The following is a 23,741-nucleotide window of genomic DNA, read 5'->3' on the forward strand; positions in this document are numbered from 1 at the left end:
CCCTCTGCTGAGCCTGAACATTTTATATCCATATAGTGAGTGGGATGAGGGGATGATGCAAAAGGCTCCTTAAAAAATCCCTGTATACTGTAGGGAGGGGGTGTAGGGATTGCATTTGCATTGTTATCCTTGCATTGTTATCAAGATGCTTACAACCCAACTCCTTTATAATGTGTTCTAGTATTTTCTCTGGTATCAAAGTCACACTGACTGGTCTGTAGTTTCCCAGATCCCCCCTTTGCCCTATTTTGAGGATGACCTGTCTTCATTCCTGTGGCATTGCACCTGGTCTCTGGGATTTCTCAAAAGTGATGGACAGAGGTTCTGAGAGTACATCAGCAAGTTCTTCTCCATAGTCTCTGTGTATCACACACATGGCTTCTGTGAGCTGAGAGATGTAGGCGAGAAAGCGCGCCTCACCCTGCTGCACATGTTCAAGGGATGTGACTGCTGCCTTCCTTTTCAGTTTCTCTTCGAGCACTGCAGCAGCAGCAGCATTGTTGAGAGTCTTCTCTGTCTCTCAAGCATGAGAGAGTGTGCTGAGTAGCATTCCTGTTTATTTTTGAGGTTTGTTTTCTTCTTCTCCTTCTCCTGACCTTCTCTGTTGCCTCTTTCATCCTCTTTCAGTTTAGCGCTTGTTTGTTTTCTCGCCTTAGTTTGCCTCTTGACAATAGGGTGCGAAAAAGACAAAGTCCCTCTTGGGTGTCCCTCTTCTGCGAGTATGACAGAAGTGCAGAGAAAGAAGAAGCGACCTAGGATGCATTTGGTGGATCTGCCTACACCCTCTGGCCCTATGGCATCAGAGCAAAATCATGAAACGTTTCCCTCGACACCAGCTCTTACAGCCTCGTTGCCCCACCACCTCCTCCTATGCCATCTTCCCTGATCCTGATTTTGGAGAAGATGAGCCAAGGTCTGAATTTTCCACCATCTGGTGATGTCCAAGTAATGGATTCCACATTGGACTGAGAGATCTGCAAGCTTTTGTAAGCTCTGGTTCAAAGTATGACCTGCCTCATAGATCATCTTAGTATTGCTACAATGCTAGTCTCCAATTTGTGGGAGATCTCCCAGTTCTCACAGAGGTTTGCTCGATACTTGTTCCTCCAGGTACCTTTATTGTTTCTACTGCAGCAGGAGAGGATGGGATCAACCTGGCCGAGAGTAGGAAAATCCTCCTCGCCATTATAGTCCACCTCCGCCTCAGTGGAGAATTTCTTCAGTGCTGCATGAAGTCACTTTGGCACTGTCAAGACCACCTCCAGCAGAACTGACTCAAGTGGTTCACCTCCAGCCTGCCACTACTATTCATTACTTAAACCCTTCTGTTCTGGCAGTGATGGTCTTTCCAGTACTGTTGTCAGAACACTTGCCTGTCCACAGACTTGAAGCACCGACATTGGTCCCTGCTTTGGACTGACTGTCTTGCCTTTGGTGCTGACTTCATTCACAGATCCTGTCTTGCTGTCAGTATTGACTTCATCCACAGTTCCGGGGCCACTGCCACCTTAAACTCTGATGTTTCTGAATCGTTCTATGCTATTGTCCTCTTGATTCCTTGACTGGATTGGTGCTTGCCACTGCCACTTTGATCCTAGCAGCTACTGTGTCTGGTCAAACTGCTTCTACTGCCCTTGTGTCTTCCCAGCCTGTAACTTCCCAAAGTCCCAAGGACTCTGAGGCATCTACTGCATTGCCAGATCCTCTGGCAATCCAGCTCTCTGGATTGGAACCAGAGTAATAAGACTTAGCCTGAACACCTTCAGCAGACTTTTCCTTGTCTTCGTCAGACCAAGTGATAGCAGATTAGTCTCTAGCGTTACCTATGGAGGCAGGCCATATACAGAGCAAATACTCCTTATGGCCAAATCACTGAGCCTTGACGTTTAACAACCACTACCACTGGTTGACTACCTAGTTCTTCACTTTGTTCACTTCCAATGTCTACAGCCTTGCTACAGGTAGCTCAGGTACCCTGGCAAAAGTCGTCATGTGTGCCACCCACTTGTAGGTAGGTAGAAAATCTATACCACCTCCAGGAAGATGTCTGTTCCTGCCCCCAGCCTCAAATTCTGTTATAGTTGAAACCAGCCCAGGGCAAGGCTTCAGGCAAGATCCACACAGCCCTGACTGACCAAGAAGGCCATAAACAGGATGCTGTGAGTCAAAAGTGTTTGTCTACTGCAGCAATTCTTCCTTTGGCAGAAAACCTCCTTCTTCTTTGACTACTTACCTGAGGATAAACATGAGGTCACCACAGTTTTCCAGACCTGCTGATTAGCAAAGGCTGATACTGGCATGCATATGGCTGGTATTAACATTCAAAGCCCTAAACAGCTTGGGTCAGGTTACCTGAAGGATCGCCTCCTCCCATATGTACCTGCCCGGACCCTAAGACCATCTTCAGGGGTCCTTCTCCAGGATCCCCTGCCAAAGGAAGTGAGGTGGGTAGCTACCAGGAAGAGGACACAGAAGAGAGCTCCACTGACCTGTCCTAATGTGGAAATGAGCATTTCCACTCGTTTCCGAGGTTATTTTTAGAAGCACCAAAGCCCCACTGCACAAGCAGTGGGTTCCGCAAGTGCAACGGAGCCAGCAGAGGTGGAGTGGCTCCATTGGATACTGCCCTATATTTCTCCCCGTTTTATTTTTTTCTGACTAAGATATGTAGGTTTTATTCATATTTTATGTGTGAAAGTGTCTGTTTTGATCATTCAAGGGGGGAGGTTAAGGGGGGAGGGAAGAAGCATAGGGTGGCCCCATTAGACTCTGTGCAGTCCTGAAGCTATTGAGGTTCTGAACTATGTGCAGACTTTGGGAAGGGCCAGTGGTGGCCATGGGCTACCATTGTTGACATTGCGCTAGCTCAACCCATAACTTGCACATCATCAGTATTGATGTTGCACAGGTGTTGGCTTATGCTAGCATGATGTCAAGAGCATCAGTGCACTGACACCATTGGACCCTTCCCACTATAAAGAAATAACTCCTGAAGAGAGAGAATTAAGTCTCAATTTAAACAGTGAAACAATTTGTAGAGTTGGAACAAACAGAGGAACGATTTGGGGACTCCCAGATCTACATACTTCCCCTGTTTGTCCCCCACTCCACGTTTTAAAAGCTTATTGGCCAGATATCAAATTTTAAGACCACCAGTGAGGGTACATTACTATTGAAACTTTTCAAATGTATGTTTAAAAAAACATTTATATCCTACTGTAGTGGGCGCCTGTACTACGCAGAACATTGAAACTATATTAATAAGAAAAACATTTCCCAGTAGGGTGGGAGTCTAGAATATTAAATAGGTAATAGAACTGCCTCCAAAATTTTATATACCAATTGCCCTTTTTCACATGGCCTCCCAAATACATACTAGTTGAAGTTAAGAAGTTGTGCAACCCACTGATTTGAATGGGAGAGATTTCAATCACTTCCTCTGAATTGAATGGACTTAAATGCCCTTAATTTGGGCTAGATCATGCTGCAGGTTTTTACTACCTACACCCAGTGGTTTTTGAAGAAAAACAGCTGTGGGAGGCTACAGTTTTCAGTGGAACGTTGGAGAGAGGATGGAATTGCTCATTCCATTTCCCTGAGTCCTTTTCCCTGTGCAGAGTCTGCCATCCCCACTTCTTTTTTCCACAACTGAAAATATGAGGTACCTCATATTTGGAGTGCAAATTAGTCCCACTTGAGGGCCTTTGACAAGGTACAGGAAGTTTTGTTGCACATGGCTAGAGTGTAATTTGGTTGTGAAAACTGCATCTTTAAAATGAAAGGTGGTGTTTGTTAACCACCTTGGAAGCTCTGTTAAAAGATGGCATAAAATCTTTTAAATAAATACAAAATATATATAACATAATCTATTTTTGTTCATTTTCTTTAATTAATATAATATATAGTCCTCTCCTAATTTTTCCAGCTTAATGTTGATTCCAGTTTAAGAGTAATTGTTCTTTGCAACTATAGATGAATGGTTTGGAAATTTTTCCTAATAATGTGTTTTATAATATCAGATAAGTATTTTAAATGTAATAAAGACCCCTGTACAAGAGGTTTTTTCTTTGTAATATTACTTTAGAAGATGAAAAACATTTTTGTTCAATAGAAAACCAGCATCATCCTTGCTCATTTGAGTCCATTTTTGGCAACATACTGATAGTCATCCATATATAAATGCAATAATCACTTTGAAATGCAAATTGTTAAAGAAAAATAGCATATGGTAGAGGTAAGTACATATTCAAATCAGCTCCTACATTTTAGAGATGCAAGTACAGCTAAAATTATTCTTTGGAAAGAATCTGGAGCTTTTGACACACTGAAGCTTGAACTAATCAAGGCTTCTCAGTAAGCATATACACATATCCATATCAAGGAACCAGTGCTGAGAATACATGGATTAGCATAGTAATTTAACTGCCCCCTGCTAATCAACTAAAGCAACCAGATGATGCGTATATGATGCATTTGTAGAGGCACTCTTTCAGAACTCTGAATAAACCAGGTAGTTGACCATGTATTTTATGTTAATTCTAATAAATTGAGAAAGTGAGACAGATGCTAAAGTGCTGCTAGCCCTTGCATGTAAGATTTTGACATGAAGGCTTTACAAGAACCACTTTACAATAAGATCTCTCTCATGAGATGCAAAATCCCATTAAGTGACTGAATTCATGCTCTGGCTGACCGATCTGTTATGTTCTTGGTAAAATTTCAGTACCAGAGAAATAAGTGTTGCATAAATATGTACAGATCATGTTTTAATAATCCTTCTTGGATGTTAGGGTGGGACTTTTCTTCCTGCTGAAGTTCTTTGCAGAAATGTTTTGTTGAATAAGCAATAGAAGCAGCAGTTGTGTTGTTGTAATAAGAATTCAGTGATCAAAAAACCTGCTGTTTTAAGACCAGAGTGAAGGCTTTCACATGTTGGCTCAAGCTTCACAAAGCCAGGAAATTGGAAGCTAAGGCTGATGCCCGAACAGACTTGCCCAGTGATCAGTGATGATGTTGCACAATGGCACAAATTGTGCCTGCTTAGAACTTACTCTCCGTGCACCCGCACTTCTCCTAAGTCTTTCAGGGCCAAACCCAGATAGGGAGGTCCCAGTGCCTGGGGCCAGCAAAGATGTCCCACATTGTCTGGGTCCTGTATTGCCTTATGAAGCATCTGAGCCTTACGTATTGCTAGGGGAATCCTCCTGTGAGTGGACTCATGCCAGTTTGTCGCTTACGCCAGTAGTTGGCAGGATGGATTAAACAGTGAGAGGAAGTCCTCTTCTAGCAGTAAGGCTAGATGCATCATAAGGCAGGACAACATGAGGCAACTTTGCTGACCAAGGAAAAGTGTGGGTGCATGGAGGATAAGTTGTAAGCAAGCACAATTTGTGACATTGCACAACATCATCACTTGTCATGGGGCACATCAGTTAAGGCATTAGCCTTAGCTTCCAGTTTTCTGGCTTTGTGAAGCTTGATGTAATGACATCCGGGCACCATCTAAATTGCCAATCGGTGAATACACTACGAGATATAGTATCTCCAATCAGCATCAGTTCAGATTTTGACCAATTAATTGAATAGCCAAACAAATTAGCAGAAGTATTAACCAGCTGCATCAAAACCAGAACAGATTACTAGAGCTCCAAAATAAACAATAAAAGATAATCAGCATAAAGGATCATTTTAAATTCTTAATTCTCATGCAGAAACCATGAATACTACTATTCTGTCTAATGGCAGTGGCCAGAGGTTCCAAATATCAAAGGAGAAAGTGGACATCCCTGACTGGTACCTCTCTTAAAGAAAAGAAAGCTGAAAAAAGACCATTAGTCATAACTCTAGCTCTTGGAGTTGAGTATAAAATTCTGAACCATTTCAAAAATTCTATAAGAAAAGCAAATTTATTGCTGCAGGTCATAACCCCCCTAATATATTGGAGGATTAATTCTTTGGATAATTCCATATTGTACTGAATATGAATTTGCTCTTCACTTTTAATAACTTTCATTCCTTTTATTTTTAGGAAATGTGACTACTAGTACATCTGTATCTCAGATGACAAGTGGCATCAGTCTTGTTTCCTTTAACAGTCGACCTGATGGGATGCATCAGCGTTCCTATTCAGTCTCCAGTGCTGACCAGTGGAGCGAAGTGACAGTCGTTGCAAACTCAGGCATCAGTAGTGGTAAGACAGTGACAGAATTGTTTATGTTATTTTTAGCTAACAGGTTTATGAAGATTCCTAAAGTGCTCTCAACAGTTCTGATCTTACTTAAGGATAGAGATCAAAGAAAGATGAGGTCATGGCAAGACATTCTATTCACAAGAATTTATGGATAACTTGTTACAAGTTGGTTTTCCCCCCAAGGCAAGGTTTCAGACGACTGGGGCATTTTTAAAACACACACACCAACTTATTTGGGAACTTTGGGCTGATTTACAGTAGTTACAAAAAAGGAAGATGCATTTCCACGCTTAAGAAGAAAGCAATGTAGAAGTAAAGTATGTGTGGAATGGGAGCACTTTTGCATTGGAAGACCATTTCAGAAAAAATCAGGGGGAGGGTGTCACCGACAGGGTCACAAGTTTGGGCAAGAAGTGAAGATCTAGATACTGAATAGGCTTTGGCGCGGTTCATACAACACAGCAGGCTCATTGGGGGGTATGAGCACGGCATGTGTCAGGCACCATTTTGAGTATGCAACCCCCGATCAAGGGTTGGCCATGTTATGTGAACCTGGCCACCATGGGTTATTCGAGAGTTAAACAACCCTCGCATAACCCTACAACTAACAGAGTTATGCGAGGATCGTTTAACCCATGGTTGCTGGGTTTGCACAACACGACCAACCCCCGATGGCCCTGCTTGGGGGTGCATATTCATAATTGCACCTGGCACGTAATGAGGCTCATTGGGGGTTAAATGGGCCCACTGTGTTGTGCAAACTGCATCAATGTATTGTGCTCCAGCCTGGTTATTAGACTCTTTTCATCCCCACCAGTTCATTCACCTTTCATTTTTAATGAAATCCATTCACCTTTACATACAAATACGAGAAGGAGGTCGGTTTCTGAATTCCTGTACTAAAAAACTCTACTCCCATCCAGGCCCTTTAGCAGAAGGCTGAGGATATGTATCCATTAGTAAAACACCCCAAAAAGTAAAACCTCAAAACCCAAAAACTAAAAAATATCCCTCCCTATATTAGTAAAGGGACCAAAAAGGATGGGATCCACTTTAAACTGATCCTTAGGAGAAAGCCAAGATATTAGGAATCCTGAAAGGAGCAGAGTCCTCCACACAATCACAGCGGGTGACAATAATGTAATGTAATTTAGTATTGGGGATGTACTATTGTCTCCCTGACAAAAATGCTCAGGGTGATCCAGGGACAGTGTTGTAGGAACTTCAAGGAGAAAGTGTTGTAGGAACTTCAGTTACCCATGCAAGGGCTGGATAAAGAAATGCGTGTTCTTGTTATGAAAAAGAGGTACCATTTCTAGATATCCTGAATGACTGTGCCCTAAAACAGATCATGGAAACAAACTGAGGGAAGGTGATTCTGGACTCAGTACAAAGTGGTGCCCAGGACCTAATCAAGATGCTCATGTTGAACCAGTTGGAAACAGTGACTGTCAAATGTAATTTATATATAAGTGGAAGGTTGCCAGGGAAAACCAAAACAGTGACATTTGACTTCAAAAGGGAAAACTTGAAAAAAAAAATGGGGCAGGGGACTAGTAAAATGGAAGTTGAAAGAGAAAGTCAAGCATATAGTTTCTCAAAACCACAGTAATCAAAGTTCAGCTAGAATGCATACAGGAAAGGTACCAGCAAGGCCAAGTAGTCACCACCATGGTTTACTGCTTCTCCAGATTGGTAGGTACCTATATTTGCATCTTTACTTTCTCTTATTAATAGATCAGGTATCTCTCTTTCCAACAGGTCTTTGGCTGTTGTGGTCCATATTTATAAAAAATGCTCCAAGTTTATACTTTGAGACGTGTTTAGAAATTAGAGTAGGCTCTGATGGACAACTTATGTAAGACTGTGGTAGGTGCAAAGGATGTGAGACAAGGAAGTCTACTTGCTCCTCTTCTTTTTAATTTATTTTTGAATGGTGTAGTGGTGTTCTTAAGAGACAATGGCCATTTCCCAGTTAAGATAGGGCATAATAGGATTTAAATCCTTCTTATAGCATCATAGAATCATGGAATAGTAGGTTGGAAGGGGCCTACAAGGCCATTGAGTCCAACCCCCTGCTCAATGCAGGAATCCAAATCAGAGCATCCCTGACAGATGGCTGTCCAGCCTCATCTTGAATGCCTCCAGTGTGGGAGAGCCCACCACCTCCCTAGGGAATTGGTTCCATTGTCATATTGCTCTAAACAGGATGTTTTTCCTCATGTTCAGCCAGAATCTGGCTTCCTGTCACTTGAGCCCATTATTCCGTGTCCTGCATTCTGGGATGATCAAGCAGAGATCCTGGCCTTCCTCTCTGTGACAACCTTTCAAGTCCTTGAAGAGCGCTATCATATCTCCCCTCAGTCTTCTCAAGGCTAAACATGCCCAGTTCTTTCAGTCTCTCTTCATAGGGCTTGGTTTCCAGTCCATTGATCATCTTTGTTGCCCTCCTCTGAACCCTCTCCAGCTTGTCTGCATCGTTCATAAAGTGCGGTGCCCAGAACTGGACACAGTACTCCAGATGAGGCCTAACCAGTACTGAGTAGAGCGGAACTAGTACTTCCCGGGATGTGGAAGCTATGCTTCTATTAATGCAGCCTAAAATAGCATTTGCTTTTTTTGCAACCACATCCCATTGTTAGCTTATATTCAGCTTGTGATCGACAACAATTCCAAGATCCTTCTCGCTTGTAGTGTTGTTGAGCCACGTATCCCCCATCTTGTAACTGTGCATTTGGTTTCTTTTTCCTAGGTGCAGAACTTGGCATTTATCCCTATTAAATTTCATTCTGTTGTTTTTTGCCCAGCACTCCAGTCTATCAAGATCACTTTGAATTTTGTTTCTGTCTTCCAAAGTATTAGCTATCCCGCCCACTTTTGTGTCATCTGCAAATTGGATCAGCATTCCCTGCACCTCCTTCTCCAAGTCATTAATAAAATGTTGAAGAGCACTGGGCCCAGGACTGAGCCCTGTGGTGCCCCGCTCGTTACCTCTCCCCAGTTTGAGAAGATCCCTTTGATAAGCACCCTTTGAGTCCGATTCTGTAGCCAACTGTGGATCCACCGGATGGTTGTTTCATCTAGCCCACTTTGAGCTAGTTTGCTCATCAGGATATCATGGGGCACTTTCTCGAAAGCTTTGCTGAAGTCGAGGTATATTATGTCCACAGCATTACCAAGTCCACAAGGGAGGTTACAGTACCTGATCAAAAACTGAGATCAGATTTGTCTGGCAGGATTTGTTCTTGACAAATCCATGTTGGCTTCAAGTAATCACTGTGTTGTTTTCAAGGTGCTTCCAGATGGATTGCTTTATCATCTGCTCCAGAATTTTCCCAGGGATTGATGTCAGACTGACTGGTCTGTAGTTCCCAGGTTCCTCCTTTTTACCCTTTTTGAAGATAGGGACAACATTAGCCCTCCTCCAGTCATCTGACCCTTCACCCATCCTCCATGATTTCTCAAAGAGAATAGACAGTGGTTCTGAGAGTTCTTCCGCCAGTTTCTTTATTACTCTAGGGTGCAGTTAATCTGGCCCTGGAGATTTGAACTCATTCAAAGTAATTAGGTGTTCCTTGACCATATGCCTGTCTATCTCAAGCTGCAATCCTACTTCTTCAGCCTGTTCTTCGCCTTTGCCAGGGGGGTCATAGACCCTCTTTTGGGAGAAAACTGAGCCAAAGTAGGAATTGAGCACTTCTGCCTTTTCTTTGTCATTGTTATCATGTTGCCATCCTTATTTAATAGCTGAACCACCATTTCTTTCCTCTGCCTTTTACTTTGCACATATCTGAAGAAAGCTTTTTGGTTGCTTTTGGCATCCCTCGCTAACCTCAGCTCATTCTCAGCTTTAGCCTTCCTGCAGTTCTGTGCTACCTGCCTGTACTCTTCCTTTGCTGCTTGGCCTTCTTTCTACTTCCTATATGTATCCTTTTTTGTTTCCAGGTCATCTCTAAGCTTTTTGTGAAGCCACATTGGCTTCTTCTGTTGTCTTCCACCTTTTCTTCTTGTTGGAATTGGTTGTGATTGTGCCTTGAGAATTTCCTTTTTTAAAAGCTCCCACCCATCTTGGACTAGGGATGGACGAAAGTCACTTACCTGATCCCGCTATTTACGTTGCCCTTATTTTCGCCGTAGTCTACGTAAATATTTACATAGACTACCCGTGCCAAAATAAGGAATGCAAATGGCGGCGCCCAAGGGCGCCGCCATTTGCATACACGCTTTTTTTTTTTTTTCCAAAGTCAGCCGTGATAGGTTACATAAAGATTTACGTAGCCTATTGTCAGTGTGGACACTAAGCCCATAGAATCCCAGAGTAGTTCTGATTCTGAGGAAGAGCAGTCGCTCCTGGGAGGGGAGCGCGCTCCTCTTTCCCAGGGCCAACAGTTGACGAAGATTCCTCCCACCAACATTCCTAGCTTAGATAGCAGTCCAGGGAGTAACAGAGCGCGGATAGCAGACTTGGTGGAAGCGCGACACAGACGCAGAGAGCGGCGCCAGATGGAGGGCGCGGAAAGGAGGAGTAGTGCCCGGTTGGCGCGCAAACAATGGCTGCGCCCAGAGGATCCAAGGGAAAAGGGGAGGGACGCTCCCTAGTCCTTAAGTTCAGGGGTCTGCCAGTAATTCCCTTTCAAACGGGGACCAACTGTTCCAACTTAGGGCATAGGTACTGCGCTGCTCAGATCTAGTTACAAACAGTATAGTTGTTAAGTTATAAAAGAAGAATAAAGCTTTGAAAGGAATCCCTGTGTCTCTGTCTGGACTTGGCTACTGGATTAGACTGAGAGAGTCCTCCAAGGAGCCCTTGACACCTATCACGGTGTTTTTTGAAAATCTAGCCATGATAGGCTACGTAAATCTTTACGTAGCCTATCACATTTGTTGTTGTTGTTTTCACTTGGAAATGGCAGCAGTGGCAGCCCGTCGGAAGACCGACCGCCGCCGCCGCACCGCCGCCGGGAGGGACATTCGCCAAAGGTAAGTCCCATCCCGGGGGGTGGCGGGGGTGTGGCGGACCGTTTCTCAACCAATTTCTGGGGGCCGAATGCGTTTGCATTCGGCCTCCCGGAGATTCTTGGAGAAATTCTCTGACATCCCTATCTTGGACTCCTTTCCTCGTTAGAGTTTCTTGCCATGGGACCTTACTTATCATTGTTCTGAGTTTATTAAAATTAGCTTTCCTAAAATTCAGGGTACAGGTTTGGCTACACTCGGCTTGTGCTTCCTTTAGAACCAAGAACTCAAGTATATCATGGTCGCTTTCTCCCAGAGTTCCTGTAACTGCTACTTTAGCCACTAAGTCTCTGTTGGTTAGGATCAAGTCAAGGATACCCAATCCTCTAGTTCCTTCCTCTACTTTCTATAGGAGGAAGTTATCTGCCACAGAAGTCCAGAATTTCCTGGAGAGGCCATGTTTTGCGGAATTTGTCTCCCAACAAATATCGGGGAAATTGAAGTCCCCCATTACTACTGCATCATGCTTCCTTGAAACATTGGCTATTTGCTTTTCAAAAGTTTCATCTTCATCTTCTCCTTGATTGGGTGGCCGGTAGTAGACTCCAACCACCAGGTTCCTTTTATTCTTTGCTCCATTTATTATAACCCAGATGCTCTCGATGGGGCTACCAAGCTCATCCTCCTGTATTTCTGTGCAGAGATATGCATTTTTCACATACAGTGCAACCCCACCTCCCTTTCTGTTCCTCCTGTTCTTTTTGAACAAGTTATAACCTTCAATTGCTGTATTCCAGTCATGGGAATCATCCCACCAAGTCTCAGTTACACCTATCAAGTAATAATTTCCCTCCTGTATTAAGAGCTCAAGTTCGTTTTGTTTGTTTCTCATACTGTGGGCATTAGCATATAGACATTGAAGACCATGTGCTTCATGGTCTGGCTTTCTTCCTACATGTGTCTGAAGACTATTATTGGGCGCTATTAGAGCTGTTCTCTCCATTGCGGTGCATGAGTCTTTGTCCATTGTTGCCCCCCAACTTTACGTCTCCCTTCCCCGTAGCATTCAGTTTAAAGCCCTCCTGATAAAGTTCTTCATGCTGTGGCCAAACAGATTCTTCCCATCCTTTGTGAGGTGCAACCCGTCCCTTGCCAACAGCCCATCTTCCAGGAAGTGTAGCCCGGAGTCCCAGAATCCAAATCTCTCGTGCTGGCACCACCTTCATAGCCAGTCATTCACCCGGAGTATTTTTCTTTCCCTTTCTATCCCTCTTCTAACTATCGGAAGGATGAATGAGAGAACTATCTGGGCCCCAAAGTTCTTGTGGTATTCTGATGTCATACCTCAGGATTGTTTTCCAGGGATCAGATACATGGTCTTCTCAAGTGCAAACAAATGCTTTCTTAGAATGCTGAATAGATGATTAAGTTTCCTTGTGTAGAAGTAGGTAATCTAGTTCAATCAATTTAGTAACTGTATTGGGTCAGAGTTCTGCCACAACTACTTTATGTAGCTCTTTCATAGGCCATGGCTAAGTTAGACCCACTAGAAAGGGTCCAGAATAAATTTCTAAGCAGATTCCTTCCAGTTCCAGCTTCTGTTAAACTAGAGATAATGTCAGGTCCAGGGCATGGGCGGCAGGCATTCTTGGCAAGAACACTAGGACCAGGAGGGATGGAGGTGGACGGAGAGCAGAGGTTCCCTGGGCAAGGGCCAGACCCAGGCAAGGTGTGGCAGGGCCAGAGGTGAAAGTAGAGTCCAAAGAGGCAGGGATCAGTTACCAGCAGGTTGGCAGCAGAAGCAGAGCACAAACAGGCAGGGGTCAAGAACTGGCAAGGCATAGCAAAGATCAGGATTGAGCAACTGGAACACAATGCTGCCATCATGATGACTCATGTTGCTGTGGCAAGATTTGAAAGGAAGAGGAAGGTCTTTATAGGGCTCCCTGAGGCTCCCAGCTGGTGTGCATTAGGGGATCTGGGAGCACCTGCAGGGCCAGGGCTTCATCCTGCAAATACTGTGAGCCAGGCTGCCTTCTATGTCTGGCCCCCAGGTGGAGTTGCAGAGCTTCCCAGATTGAGCAGATCCTAATTCAGATCATGCTGAATTAGGTGTCATGTCAACCAAGGCTGAGGCTCTCAAATTAGCTGTGATTTTTTGAAGATTATTTTCAAACATTGGCCCTTGGGTCCAATTTTTGGAAGCAAAAGACCCTTCTGATTATTTTGAATATGGGGTTTCTACATCCTTTTTAATAGGCCGAGGCCATGATAGAGCCAACTTGATATTGTTATATGGCTGACGGATATTGAGATGTAGTGTCAGAGTTGTGATTGCATGTTGAACATGTAAGATGTTCTATGCTTTTAACTACTTCCCATCTTATATTTCCAAAGTACTTAGCTGATTTTCCTAATACCAAAATGAGAATAGCTTTTTCTTGGGTGTGGTACAATGTCCTTCACTTGGCAGTCTGGGAAGGATGCCTCAAGGGCATCCCTAAGAGGAAGGAAGGTAAAGTTTCTTTTTGCAATCCTTTATGCATTGAAGAAGTTATAAATTTTGTTCTTGAATGTAATACTGATCATGATCTTAGAGCAGGTGTGCAGAACCTTTTTCTGGTGGTGGCGTGGCAGGGGGAAGATTGCCCCCTACGAGACCATTGTGGGCCAGATGTCATCTAGCCCCTGGCCATTTTAGTATTTCTCCATGTTGAGAGAGGCATAGAATTTGGTGCCTCTCTCAGCATGGAGAAAGAGACCGCCTGCATCAGAAAGAGCGGCTACTCTTCCCCGTGCTATCAGAGTCCCTGGCATCCTTGCATAAGATTTCCCATTGAGTGATAGAAGACATATTCAGGTATTTTGTTCACAAACCTGTCCACATATATCAACATGGCCTGGAAAATGGTACCATACCAGTGTCTCGGTATGATGCACACATTTCAGTTATTCTAAACCTACGAAGACCATACCAACTGGTCCAACTATAGTCCAACATTGTTATTTATGTATTATTAATGTTTATATACCACCTTATCTTTCAAAAATGTGGCAGCTTTGGTGGTGTACAACAATGTAAAACAATAAAACTTAAAAACAATAAAAATAAGAACATTAAAAACAATAAAACATTAGAAAAACGTTAATGTAGATGCAAAGTTTTTAACTGCAGTTCTAGCTAGGAAACTTCAGAAGGTAGTAGCAACTCTTGTACAGCTTAGTCAAGTTGGTTTTATATGCGGACATCAAGGAGCTGGTAACCTCTGGCTGTTAGTGAGCTTAGTGAGCTTAAATCAACAGAAACCTGAACCAGCTGCCATAGTGTCATTAGACACTGAAAAAGCTTTTGACAAAGTTTGCTTGCAATTTATTATAACTACTCTTATTAAATTTGGCCTCCCAGATTGATTTCTAAATTGGGTTAAGATCTTATCTATTTCTCCCAGATCTCAGGTAGTAACCGACAGGATTATCTCTTGCTCCTTTAATTTGGAGAGGGGTACTAGGCAAGGGTTTCCCCTTCTTCCCCTAGGTACTTAACATTTGCTTAGAACTACTTGTATGTGCTATTTGGCAAAACAATAGAATTCACGGACACTGTCATGGGGGCACTGAGTACAAAACAATATTATATGGAGATGACATGTTGTTATTTGTTGACAAACCTGCGACTTCCATTTCAGAGCTGATTACACTAATTAATAGCTTTGGAACCCTTTCTGGATGCACCATTAATTGAGCAAAGTCTCAATGAATGAACACAACATTTAATATATTTTCAATCTGGTATTATCTGGTTCCCTGAGATTATAACATACACGGGGAGCCAAATTCACAGGGTCATGTATTACGGAGACCTGGCTGGCTGAGGCAGCTGCTCCACTCTGGCAGCCATGTACCCAGCTGGATTTTCATATGCACAGCAGCCGAGGGCTGGGGATCGGGGAGGGGGAATGGCTATTATCTACCGTGAGTCCTTGGTTTTCACCAGACCCCCTCTCTGGGAGACCAAGGTTGCTGAGTGCATGTACTGGAGGTTGGGCCTGAAGGGCAGTCTGGGGATTCTGCTCATGTACCATCCACCCCACTGCATGACTGACTCCCTGGCCGAGGTGCTTGAGGTGGTCTCTGATGTGCGTGTACAGTCCCCTAACTTATTGGTGTTGGGGGACTTCAGTGTACATTCAGAGGCCATCTTCACGGGGCACCTTGGAACTTCATGGAGACCATGGCTGCCTGGGAGCTGCACCATATTCCAACTGGGCCCACCCATGTAGCCGGTCATGCACTAGACCTTTGTTTCTGGAGGTGCGGGGAGTGATCTGGAAGTCGGGAGTATATCCACCACCACCCTGTCATGGTCAGATCACTATCTGGTGATGTTGGACTTCTCGGTTCCACAACCCCTCCACAGAGGTGGAGGACCCATTAAAATGGTCTGCTCCAGGCGTCTTATGGATCCGAATGGATTCCTGAATGCGCTTGGGGATTCTCTGGAGCACGCGAATGGCCACGCGGTCAAGACCCTGGTGGGTGGCTGGAATGCTGCAATCACTGGGGCATTAGATCAGGTGGCTCCAAAACGCCCTCTCCCTCTGAACAGGGTTCGAACTGCACCATGGTTCAATCCGTGGTTACGAGCCCTGAAACAGGAGGTGAGACGGCTAGAGTGCTGGTGGCGGAAGTCTCACTCTGAAGACGATCAGACACGGGCTAGAGCTGTATCTTCAGCCTATCACGTGGCGATGAAGGCAGCGAAAAAGGAATACTATGCTGCCTCTATCGCGTCTGCAGAGTGCTGTCCCAGGAGGCTGTTCCAAGTGGTCTGGAGCCTGGTCGGTCCAGTTGCTCTGGAACCGCTGGAGCATTCTAAGGCCTCCTGTGAGCCTTGGCAAGGCACTTTGCGGATATAATTAATCGGATCAGGAGTGTTATTCTGTGCGCCGTGGATACAGTTAGCGAACGAGAGGTGGCCTGTGGCAAACTGGTTTTGTGGGATCAGTTCCAGCTTCTTCCTTCTGATGAAGTGGGCAAGGTGCTTTCATCTGTAAAGCCGACCACCTGCTTACTTGATCCTTGCCCATCTTGGCTCATTATGAGCTGCAGAGAGAGATTGGGTGAGGGGATCAGGGCAGTGGTGAATGCCTCCCTTAAGGAAGAAGTGATGCCATCAGCCCTCAAGGAGGCAGTGATAAGACCGCTCTTAAAGAAGCCCTCCTTGGATTCCCAAGTTTTGAACAACTCTCACCCAGTCTTGAATCTGCCATTTTTGGGAAAGATCATTGAGCGCGTGGTGGTGATGCATTTGAAGGGACACTTGAAAGAAGCCGATTATCTAGATCCATTTCAGTCAGGCTCCAGGCCTGGGCATGGGATAGAAACGGCCTTGGTCGCTTTGGTGGATGATATGAGGAGGGCTTTGGATAGGGGTGAATGCTCCTTCCTTGTTCTCCTCGACCTCTCAGTGGCTTTTGATACCGTTAACCACAGTATCCTCCTGGACCGCCTGGAGAGGATGGGCATTGGAGACATTGTATTATGGTTGTTCTGGTCCTTCCTCTCTGGCAGCTCCAGAGGGTAGCACTGGGAGAGGAGGTTTCGGACCCATGGCCGCTCACTGTGCCACAGGGTTCCATCCTCTCCCCAATGCTATTTAACAACTATGTGAAGCCGCTGGGGGCTATCATCAGGAGGTTTGGGGTGCAGTATCATCAATATGCAGATGACACACAGCTCTACCTCTTGTTTAAATCTTCACCAGGGTTGGCCATAGAATCCCTGTCTAAATCCCTGGAGACAGTGAGTGGCTGGATGGGGAGGAATAAGCTGAAGGTGAACCCTGACAAGACAAAGGTACTTTTGGTGGGAGACAAGAGGAGGTTGGGGGATGTTGACCTGGTGTTGAATGGGGTACAGCTACCCTTGAAAGACCAGGTCTGCAGCCTGGGGGTCATTTTAGACTCCCAGCTGTCCATGGAGGCTCAGGTGTCAGACATGAGCCAGACAGCGCTGTACCAACTCCATCTGATACAGCGGCTGCGCCCCTACCTTCCTAACCATCTGCTCCCATTGGTAGTACATGCCCTGGTCTCTTCTCGTCTAGACTACTGTAATGCACTCTATGTGGGGTTACCCTTGAAGACTGTTCGGAAGCTGCGGCTGGTACAGAACACGGCGGCTCGCCTGATTAAAGGCAGCCACTGTCAGGAGCGCCCTAGCGGCCTTTTTCAGTACACTCCAATAGCCAACTGAAGACACAGACAAAAGGATTCTTTTCAAGGCTTTAATCCTTTTACAACTTAATGACTCTTTCAGATGCTAATCACCAGCAACTAAGCAATGAACAGCAGAGTAGCCTATGCTCTGAGTAGGCAGTTGATCCCCGTTTGAAGGAGAATCACTTGAAGACCCTGAACTTATGGGCTAGGGAGAGATCCTCCCTCTTTCCCTTGGGTCCATGGGAGGCGGCCGTTGCTTGTGCACCAAACGGGCGCTACGCCTCCTTTCCATGCCCTCCATCACTCGTCGCTCCCTGCGTCTGCGTCAAGCATCTAGCAAGCCCCCCTCCCACACTTTCTCACTGCTAGGATCACTATCTATCTCAGGAATGCCAGCAGGAGGAAACTCTGCCAGCTGCTATGCCTGTGAGGGATGAGCTGGCTCCTCTCCCATGGATTGCTGATCCTCCTCAGAATCAGAACTGCTCTGGGGTTCTATCGGCTCAGTTTCCACCCTGACAGCCACCGGCTTGATCACATCACTCCAGTGGTGAAGGAGTTGCACTGGTTACCAGTTGTTTTCTGGGCCCAATTCAAAGTGTTGGTTTTGACCTTTAAAACCCTATATGGTTCTGGCCCAGCCTATCTCAAGGAGTGCCTCCAGCAACACCAGACAGGCTGCTTAACGAGATCAGCCTCGGATGGCCTTCTCTCTGTCCCATCAGCCAGGACAACTAGGCTGATGAGGGAGAGGGCCTTCTCTGTGGTGGCCCCCACTCTGTGGAACTGCCTCCCTAGGGAACTCCGCCATGCCCCCTCATTAATGAGCTTCCACCATGCATTAAAAATGTGGTTGTTTAGGCAGGCATTTGGGGTGGGTTAGGGTATTTTTAGAAATACGATGTTTTAATGTGGAATTTTATTGTTTTAAACTGTTGTACATCGCCCAGAGTGGCCGGGTGACTGGCCAGATGGGCGATTAAGAAATTTAATAAATAAAAAATAAATAAGTTGAACTTGTGAACATCTGAGATATCTTTTTATTTATAATGAAGGACCCTCCTCCCTATGAGTACATGGGGCAAAGTCAATATGTTTAAAATGAATGTGCTGTGGCACTGTGTTACGCTGTGTCCCAGCAATGGGGCCAATTTCAGAGAGTAACATTGGGTGACTATTCTGCGGCACCTCAGCAATTGACCTGTGGGGTGCCACAGGGTACCATCTTGTTTCCAATGTTATTTAACATCTATATGAAGCCTCTGGGAGTGGTCATTAGGGGATTTGGAGCCAAGTGCCATCAGTATGCTGATGACACACAGCTCCATCTCCTTGTGGCATCTGAATCAGGAGAGGCTGTGCAAGTCCTGGACCAGTGCCAGAACTGAGTAATGGGCTGGATGAGGGCCAATCAACTGAAGCTGAATCCTGGCAAGATGGAAGTCCTGTGGGTGACTGGTCCCTGGGTCCGGGAGATAGGCTCATTGCCTGTACTGGATGGGGTTTCACTCCCTCTGAATGATCAGGTCCATAGTTTGGAGGTACTCATGGATCCATCATTGTTGCTGGAGGCCCAAGTGGCCATGGTGGCTTGGAGTGCCTTTTACCACTTCAGCTGGTTTGCCAACTATGGCCTCTCCTGGACAGGGGTAGCTTGGGCACAGTGGTCCAGGCATTAGTAACCTCAGGACTGGATTACTGCCATGTGCTCTGTGTGGGGCTGCCCTAGAGGCTGGTCCAGAAGCTGGAGCTAGCGCAGAATGCAGTAGCTCAGCTGTTGTCAGCCCCTTTTCAGCATGTAACTCCTTTGCTCAGGGAACTGCAGTGGTTGCCTATTCACTACCAGGTTAAAGCCCTAAACAACTTGGGACCAGGATACCCGAGAGAGCGCCTTCTTTTTTACCAACCTGCCCAGTCACTGAGGTCATTGGAGGGCTTGCTCCTGGTGGTTCCGCATGGACCTATGGCCCAGTTGGAATCCACCAGAAAAAGAGCCTTCAGCATGGTGGCACCCTTCCTGTAGAATTCCCTGCCTTTGGAGATCAGGCAAGCGGCAACGTTGTGTTGTTTTCCGTGCCTCCTGAAGACATTGCTATTTCGAGAGGCCTTCCCTAAGTGACGACCTGCAGTTTATTAAGTTCCGAATCTGTTCTTTTAAAGTGTTTTAACTATGGGGTTTTACGCTTTTATCTTGTTGTTCACCACTCCGAAATCTTTGATGTGGAGTGGTATATAAATATTGTAAATAAAAATAAATGTTCTAACTTCTGTAATCTATGCCCTTTGCAACATCCCTCGACATATCCCACAAAGGCCCTTTCAAAAGTGTAATATTCATAACTTCATCTGGAGATCTTCTCCCACTAGTTTTCTCTAAAGAAATGGAATTACCTGTTATTTGGTGCTGTTTAGTATCAGAACCTAGACTATTTTGTTTTTTTTTATCTTTTTCTTTAAAAAAATTATTTCTGTTATTATTATTATTATTATTATTATTTCTAACATCATTATGGGATTATGATTATTACTATTCCTTGCTGGCTAAACCTTTAATGTTTATTAATACGTGTTAATTGAATGGTAATATATGGCCAATGGAAATGGATTGTTTGCTCCCATTCCTTTGTTATAAGACTGAGGTTACGACACTGAAAGATAAGGTTCATCATTTGTGGTGCAGCGGATTGAAGATTTAATAATACCTGCAATGTTTGGAAGAGTGCTGTATAGGTATAATCTGTAATTGGATTTATATTTGGCTATTTGGTTTGCTTTTAGATATAATCCATTCTTTTCTTTTTCTTTTTTTCCTCCCTTCTTTTGCTATCCTCCCCCCCCCCCCCAGAATACTGTATTGTTGGAAACTGAAGATTCTGATTATGTTGTTGGTATTATTTATTTCATTTATAAAATAAAATAAAAATAGATTAAAAAAAAGAACCTAGACTATTTGGGTTTAAAACACGCTGGTCGGTAACCAAGCCGGTCTAAATAGACACTCTGCCACTGACAGCCATCCAGCCCAAGTTGATGGTGAAGTTGGAGCATAGAATACCATAGCATGAGAGCTTCAGCTATTGGGTGGTATAGCAATGTAATAAATAAGTATATTGCCTAAATAATGTGTCTGATAAGTTCATAGCCTTTTATAGCTGTAATTTTCCAGCATTTTGGAGCTTGAGTAAACCTTGAAAACCCTCAACACAATATGTTAAACCAAAAGGTTTTTGTTTAATTGCATTTTGAAAAGGCTATGCCTACAATAATCAATGCCTGGACGATTTAGGATAGTACACATCAATCATATTAGCATTCAAGAAGTCAGTACTATTTGGAAGATAGTATTTTAAACCCCAAAATTGATTCTGAGGCAACTCCAAGGTAGGAAAAGGAGACAGACATCAGGAAAAGAGGTTCTGCAGATATTGTGAAAAAAAGACAGCGACAGAAAAGAGAGGTCCTGAGAAGGCTGAGTAAAGACCTGGAAAGAGCAGCAGCAGCAGCATCCTGCCTTTCCCCCATTTACCAGACAGCAGCAGTTCCATAACCAACTGAGTCCTACAGTTACTTCTGAGTCCTTAACTGCACAGCTACAGACAGGTTTCAAGGAATAACGTATCTCTGTGGAACATATCACCATTTTATTGCTTAGAGATTTCCTTTAAATCAGCATTCCCCAACCTGGTGCCCTCCAGATGTGTTGGACATCTGCTCCCATAATGTCCAACCAGCACGGCCATTGGCTGGGAATTCTGGGAGTTGCAGTACAAAACCTCTGGAGGGCACCAGGCTGCAGAAGTCTGCTTTAAATAATTTATTCATTGGATGTTTGTTTTGCTTCCTCCCCCCTCTTCCCTTCCTTGCCAAATAAATCTTTTTGTTTGTTTGTTTTATATGCTGCTCACTGGTTTTTCCCCACCTGATTTCAGGGAACAAGGGTCCTGGTGGGCTGGAGGCACAGCATGCTAGTTTGGGGTCAGCATCTTTCCCCCTCATCCACTACTGTATGTATGAACCCAGGTCCCAATGGTGCTTGATTATGTTCATAATTTGTTCTCCGAAGGCCAGTTTAGTCAACAATATGAGCAAAAAGGGCCATTCCAGTCTGTCAAATATACAAACAGCGCAATGCAATCCGGGTTTTGTGAGAATTGCTACAGTGAATAACATTCAAAATCTGCTGTACTAAGTCTGGTCACCTCAAACATATTCAGGGATAAATCCATTGAGTCTATTTCCTAGTATTTCCATCGAGAGTTTGGCATCTTGACTGAAAAGGGCAATAGGGCAATATGAGCAAAGAGACATAGGATCCTTACTGGATTTAGGTGTAACAGAAACAAGCATGGCTGGTCAAGTCTCTGGAATCATACCACCACCTAAGATGTCATTAAATAGGTTCCTCTGGTGGGATTTGCTGAAATATTTATAAAATTCCTCTCAAAGGCCATCTATACCAGGGGAAGTCCTGTGTTTTAGTTTTGTGGTATCAATTTTTTATTTTAAATAGGAATCAATGAAGTGCACGTCAGGGTGCACAATATATACAGATTCTCATACAATTTAGTGGAAGTCCAATTAATTTCTTAAATTTTACCGTAAACGTTGCCATTGTCATATTTAATATGCAAAACAGAATTTCTAGCCTGTTTTTCCACTTCAAAGTCCTGGCTAACAGCCTGGATTATTACCAAATTCATAGTAGTTTTCATTTAAATAAACTACTGCCCTTTGAATTTTACTTACCTGACTTAATTTTGACTCTTGCATATTTTCCATTAATGCTCTCTACATTTTGGTACTACCTGGGTTTGGGGGGCAGGGTGGTGGTGGTGTAGATAGTGGATGTCTTTAATTCTGTCTGAGCAGCTTCTCATCTTTTGAGATTCCTGAATTCAGAACCTCCTTTGTACTGCTTTCATGGATCTCACACCAGGGCTTGTGACATATTTGACTGGAAATTAGTTGTAAGGAAGAAATTAATGTCACCAGGAGATAATTCCCATTGTGGGTCGCCTCACGTTCAGGCAATAGCAGTCTTCTCAACCGGGGGAAGAAGAGGGGTGGGGCTGTGCCATATTACTGAGTTCAGACTTCATCACTTGATCCACCAGAGGACCTGTCATAAGTAACCCTGCTATAGGGGGAATTATGGATAGCATGAATCAATAGCAATGTACCAAAGTTGCAAGCTATTTCTGCTTTGCTCAAGAGGACAAACACATTGGAGAGCATCCAATGTGTAGGGAGTCAGAGTCAGCATGAACAGATACAGTATCCAGATTAACCATGGAGGGATTCCAGGCGGTTGTCAAAGGTATTATTTCACAAAAGGGGAAGAATGCTCTGGCAGCCTTCATTTGTCTTCTGAATCCAGGTGCAGTAGCTTTGACTTTTTATTTTTCTTCATGCTTGCAAGCCCAGTCAAGAAGGGTGTCATGCAGTGTGGAGTCTTCAGCATCAATATGTGAGGCTAGTTGTGGAACTTCTGGGGCCAGGTCTGAGAGCAGATCGGTAGATTTCCATGTTGCTGTCAATATTTTTCCACTGTGCGTAACCATCACTTTGAGTGGGAACCCTAATCTGTAGGCAGTGCCCACTTCCCTTAGCTGCTGTGCTAAGGTTAAAAGCTTTTGTCTGCTCAATATCTCTGGGCAACGTTTCTGAAATAGCTGTATACTCTCACCTAGTACTTGAAAATTGCAGAGTGCTAGGTAGATTCCCCCCTCCCCCTGCACTATATCTCTTGGCTGAGCACCTTTTTGAGGCCCTGGTCTCAGAGAGTGATGTGCTCATTGAAAAACTGCTTCAGTGATATCAATGGATCTGGGAGTATCTCATTGAACAACTGAGTTAGGAAAGTTATCATAGTTCCAACTTTCTCCTTTCCATGATGCTGCAATTATGAATATCCAGATGGTATTTGCCATCTTGGCAGTGCCTATCAATTTCATGGCTGCAGACCAATCTGCCGTTAGATCTTGCCTTAGCTATCTTATTTACGCTGCAAGCTCCACCATTACTGTCATGGCCCCTGACATTTTGGTGCCATTTGGGGTCTCTGCAGAATCTCACACCATGTTGGAATTTTCTTCAGTGTTCCAAGCACACTGGAGTGATCAAGTGACCTTGCAGTAAAAAAGCATCCTAAGGCTCCATTTTCACTGCAGAGTTGTTCTGTGCTGCATTACCCAGCTGCAGTGGGGTTTAATTAGGAGCATGCTATTTGTATTGTTGAAGCAGGCCCAGTGAATTGGGAGTTATTAGCTTATTTTTCCATCTTGCCTACTGGCAAACTATATTCCCCTTTTTGTGTTTTTTTAATGTTCTATCTGAACTTTGATCCCGGTTTTCCAGTTTTCTTTTCCATTTGA

General features: G+C 44.3%; 1 protein-coding gene across 3 annotated transcripts in view; it reads left to right on the forward strand.

The window, feature by feature from the left end:
- The window catches only part of AGAP1 (ArfGAP with GTPase domain, ankyrin repeat and PH domain 1), a 544,363-nt gene that overhangs the window by 323,130 nt on the left and 197,492 nt on the right, over positions 1-23,741 (forward strand). For all 3 annotated transcript variants that reach the window (XM_084820148.1, XM_084820158.1, XM_084820167.1), the window contains one exon: positions 6,029-6,190. In XM_084820148.1, coding sequence (XP_084676274.1) covers positions 6,029-6,190 — 162 coding nt within the window. The remainder of the gene's footprint in view (positions 1-6,028; positions 6,191-23,741) is intronic.

This window comes from Heloderma suspectum, chromosome 1 (genome assembly GCF_057233095.1).
Source record: "Heloderma suspectum isolate Gila_16-S chromosome 1, 16-S_ref, whole genome shotgun sequence".
Classification (NCBI taxonomy): Eukaryota; Metazoa; Chordata; class Lepidosauria; order Squamata; family Helodermatidae; genus Heloderma; species Heloderma suspectum.